The sequence below is a fragment of the Mytilus californianus genome, unplaced genomic scaffold (assembly GCF_021869535.1).
Source record: "Mytilus californianus isolate M0D057914Y unplaced genomic scaffold, xbMytCali1.0.p SCAF_8, whole genome shotgun sequence".
NCBI lineage: Eukaryota > Metazoa > Mollusca > Bivalvia > Mytilida > Mytilidae > Mytilus > Mytilus californianus.
The window spans coordinates 102,166,355-102,170,289 of NW_026262734.1; the positions used below are offsets into that span (position 1 = coordinate 102,166,355).

Consider the following 3,935-nt stretch of genomic DNA (forward strand, 5'->3'; position numbering starts at 1 on the left):
GGTCTTCTAACATTCGAAAAGGACAATTTTATTTTTCTATTTGCAACTTTGCATTAAAAGATTTTTTTTTATTATCTGTCAGAATGTTTTGGTTCAGTATAAATTTTTAGAACTATAAAACATTACTTAAATGTTATTATTCCTCTTAAAATAAAATAACGCTTTTTCATGTTTGACCAAATTTTTGTTTTGTTTTCAATAAACGCGACTAACTTTACTGCACCAGATGCGCATTTTGATTTATGTCTATTAAAAGTGGAATTGCATGATATGAAATGTGCATTTCTGTATTATGCGTCATTCTATTACTTTTTTCCTTTATGTCTAATTTAACATGCACATAAACAAAATCATACGGAACAACGAATATAAATATATATTGATTTAAATGTTATTTTTATTGCAATAAGGGATTTATATGATATTTAAAGAGATTTAGTCACAAGATAAGTGCAAACGTGTACGCTTATTATGCAGGACACTTAAAGTTGTAGACTCAAAACAACGGTAAGTTCGATCTTTTGACTATCGAAGAAGTACGATTTCATTCTTATTTTGACAATTCATTAATGGATTTATTTATATTACCTGCCGTAATGGGTTTGTTAAAGGTAATTTTTTTAACATTAAAATGATAAAATATTTCTACGTGCACATATCTGTATCAAACTAACGCGTCATGTCAATTCCGGAAGATAACCAGCTTTTATCCTGTATTATGTAAAAAAAAATTTAGAGAGATGAGGTATGATTGCCAATGAGAAAAATATCCACTAAAATTCAAATGAAGTGGATGTAAGCAATTATGGGCAACCGTACGGCCTTCAGCAATGAGAAAAACCCATACCATATAATCGTCTATAAAAGGCCCCGATATGAAAAATATGAAGCAATTCAATTTTGAAAATTAAAGTCCTAATCTTTAACAAAACAATTTACGAAAATCAAATATGACAGACATTTGGTTCATGTCTGTCATATTTGATTTTCGTAAATTGTTTTGTTATAGACTAGGCCATTAATTTTCTAAATTGAATTGAACCAACGACAACCACTGAACTACAGGCTCTACACTTTGGGATAGGCACATACAGAATGTGGCGGGGTTAAATATGTTTTTGAGCGCTCAACGCTCCCCCTAACCTGGGACAGTGGTATAACAGTACAACATAAGTACAAACTATAAAAATCAGTTGAAAAGAGATTATTTCATTAGATCGATACAAAGCAGAAAAAAACATCTAACAAAAACACAGACCGGACGTGGCAGGGTATTTATTCTTTCCTAACAAAAAAAGGGGCACACGGTACAGTTCTGAGAGTACTCGCAGTTACTGAAAGCTAATTCATAGCCAATAACAACTAATAAAAAATCATGTTTCTAAGACTAAAATATCAATCAGTGCACATCCAACACCCAAAGGATTCAGCGTAAGGACCTCATTAACAGTCAGAGAAAAATACGACCTTTTTCAATGCCAAAATAAAGGTATCGACGGATTGTAGTACCGTGAAAGTGCATATGTGTAAAACAATAATATGTTTTTGATTTACTGATAGCAAAATCAATATTTATACCAATAAAAATGATATTCAAAGATCTAATTACAGTGTTGTACAGTACATGCGTTCATTCATGGCACATTTTTGAATGAAGTTACATGATTGTGATTCTTCTATCTTCATTTTTTCTTAATGATTCAGGTAATCAAAATGCACACCTTTTTTTGCAAAACCTTAAAGCTGTTGGACAACAATGCTATCAAAATCCTCCAACCTTGAAAAATAGCAATTTAAGTAATATTAATGAATGTCATAACCCAATTTGGTGAACGCATTTGAAAGTATAAAGGTTTGAACCAGTTGTTAAAGGTAAAAAAAAAAACAACCATCAAGCAAATCTGTTGCTCCAAATAATTTTACTTGCTATAACTTAGTGTTCCTTAAAATAAAGTTTTTTAATTGCCTATTAGTTTTTATCTCTGAAAAAGACCGAGAAACCCCGATCATTAATTGAATTGAGATATAGGGTGGAAGGGAAGGAAGGGGAGGATTTTATCTAATCGATAGTCTAAATCAAATTTACCAGAACTAAATGACAACAAAATCATGTTCGATCTTAATTTAATTTTTAAAATATATCATTAGGAGAGAACGTACATCGACGACTAATACATGATTCTGCTTAAGGTTAAATGGGAGTGATCGAATACTTGGCAGATAACAGACGCCCAGTAACCATTAATTATGTACATTCAAAAACTGTAATGATTTTAGATGTATTTCAATGGAATACATTCTGCTATTCAACAATAAAGTTTTTTTTTATATTTAGTTTTCGATTTGAAGTTATAGCAGGGATAGCAGTACAGATAGAAACCTTACAAAGATGGTTTTGCTTATGCTAGTGGTACTGTACTTCTGCAGTTTAGAAGAAGTAGTTGCTTCAGACAATCCAATTTCACCACAGGCTTACAAAAATGTTCTAAATCAAGGATTTGCAACCACATATTTTGAACAATTAAATTTTGACCAAGTCTACGATAAAAAGGACGTTGTAGATGTTTCTGAGAGAGGATTCACAAACTTAAGGTTACGATGCAGAGAAGATCTTGACGGGTTTAATATGACAGCATTTTTAGCTAATTTAGAGACGGTTGTAGATGATTGCTTAAGTCTTAATGTTACACCTTACATTTCTTGGATAAATCATGCAGCGGAAGCCGATGCCACTGAGGAATATCGACAAGGTTATTTGGATTGGTGGAAAGCTGTTGCAATACAATTGAAGGACAAAGATTACAGACTTTCATTTAACTTATTTACCGAGCTTGACACAGATAGCAGCCTACGTACAAACTCATCAGGCTACAATGACTGGACTCGTTCTGTCATAAAAGTCATCCGTGATACAGGTGGAAATAACGAGAAGCGTATTCTTATTCTTGCGTCTCCTGAGATAAGTGCAGAAGGTTTGCAAAAAATAGACCCAACCATTTACCAGAATGATACCTATTTGATGATAGAAGCACACACATATGCAGCAGGACCACAAAACATATTCGAGAACGGTTCATGTAAGAGTTCCCCTCCAAGATGCTGGATAGGGGATGGCGAAACTATCGGTAAAAGTCTTGTGGACCAGAACATTGAATTTGCAACAAAGTTCACAAAAGACAATGGCATTGAGATCGTCTGGGGGGCATGGATGCCGTTTGACAATACGTCAGGAGGATTAAACCAAACAGAAGTTATTGATTTTAGTACGTATTTTGTTCAAAGTCTTAAAAATGCATCGATCCCTTGGTCTGTGAATGACCTTGACAAATTCTATGATGTCATGGCAAGCCAGTGGAAAACAGAGCTGTCAACCATCAAAGAGCAGCAGTTTAATACAACACTCGTATTAGACGCAATTGTTGAAAATATGTAATTTGATTTAATTCAACAGGTAAAACATTGCGAAATGAAAACATGCAAGTTGTTGTACGCCTGTGAATAAATATTGATAAATATGGCTGAAAGACTATTGGTTTTATATTGCTTTGTTGTTTTATTTACGTATACCATAAATCTCCGTTTATTCTTACAAAAGCGATCGAGTAAACCAAAAATAAAACCAAGACAATATCAAAATGGTTCAAGACTAGCACACAATTGACATCAGACATTTGCATATACAAATGAGAGGTGAAAGCTAACACGAGGGCGATACGAACTCACACAAAACATCATGAACAGAGTCAGATGTTATGGAAGTTTATCTGACCCAAGTTCTGTTTTCTGGTTAAGATTCTCTTGAAGTCTTCTTTTTATATTTAATTATGTATTTATTTTTGCATACATCAATATGTCAAATTCAAGAGCTAGATGTTGATACATATACAATGACAACAGGAATCAACAAAACAAATACTGGACAGTACAACAAATCA

At 33.1% G+C, this 3,935-nt stretch overlaps 1 protein-coding gene across 1 annotated transcript; it reads left to right on the forward strand.

Moving 5' to 3' along the window:
- Window positions 1-424: 424 nt before the first annotated feature.
- LOC127710903 (uncharacterized) lies at window positions 425-3,529 on the forward strand. The gene is made up of 2 exons (XM_052216868.1): window positions 425-507; window positions 2,336-3,529. Exon 2 carries the CDS (start codon window positions 2,390-2,392, stop codon window positions 3,431-3,433), a length of 1,044 nt encoding a protein of 347 aa, XP_052072828.1. The 5' UTR covers window positions 425-507; window positions 2,336-2,389; the 3' UTR covers window positions 3,434-3,529.
- Window positions 3,530-3,935: the final 406 nt, after the last annotated feature.

Excerpts from the sequence above, each read along its gene's own strand:
- LOC127710903 (XM_052216868.1), top strand. The coding sequence starts at position 2,390 with ATGGTTTTGCTTATGCTAGTGGTACTGTACTTCTGCAGTTTAGAAGAA.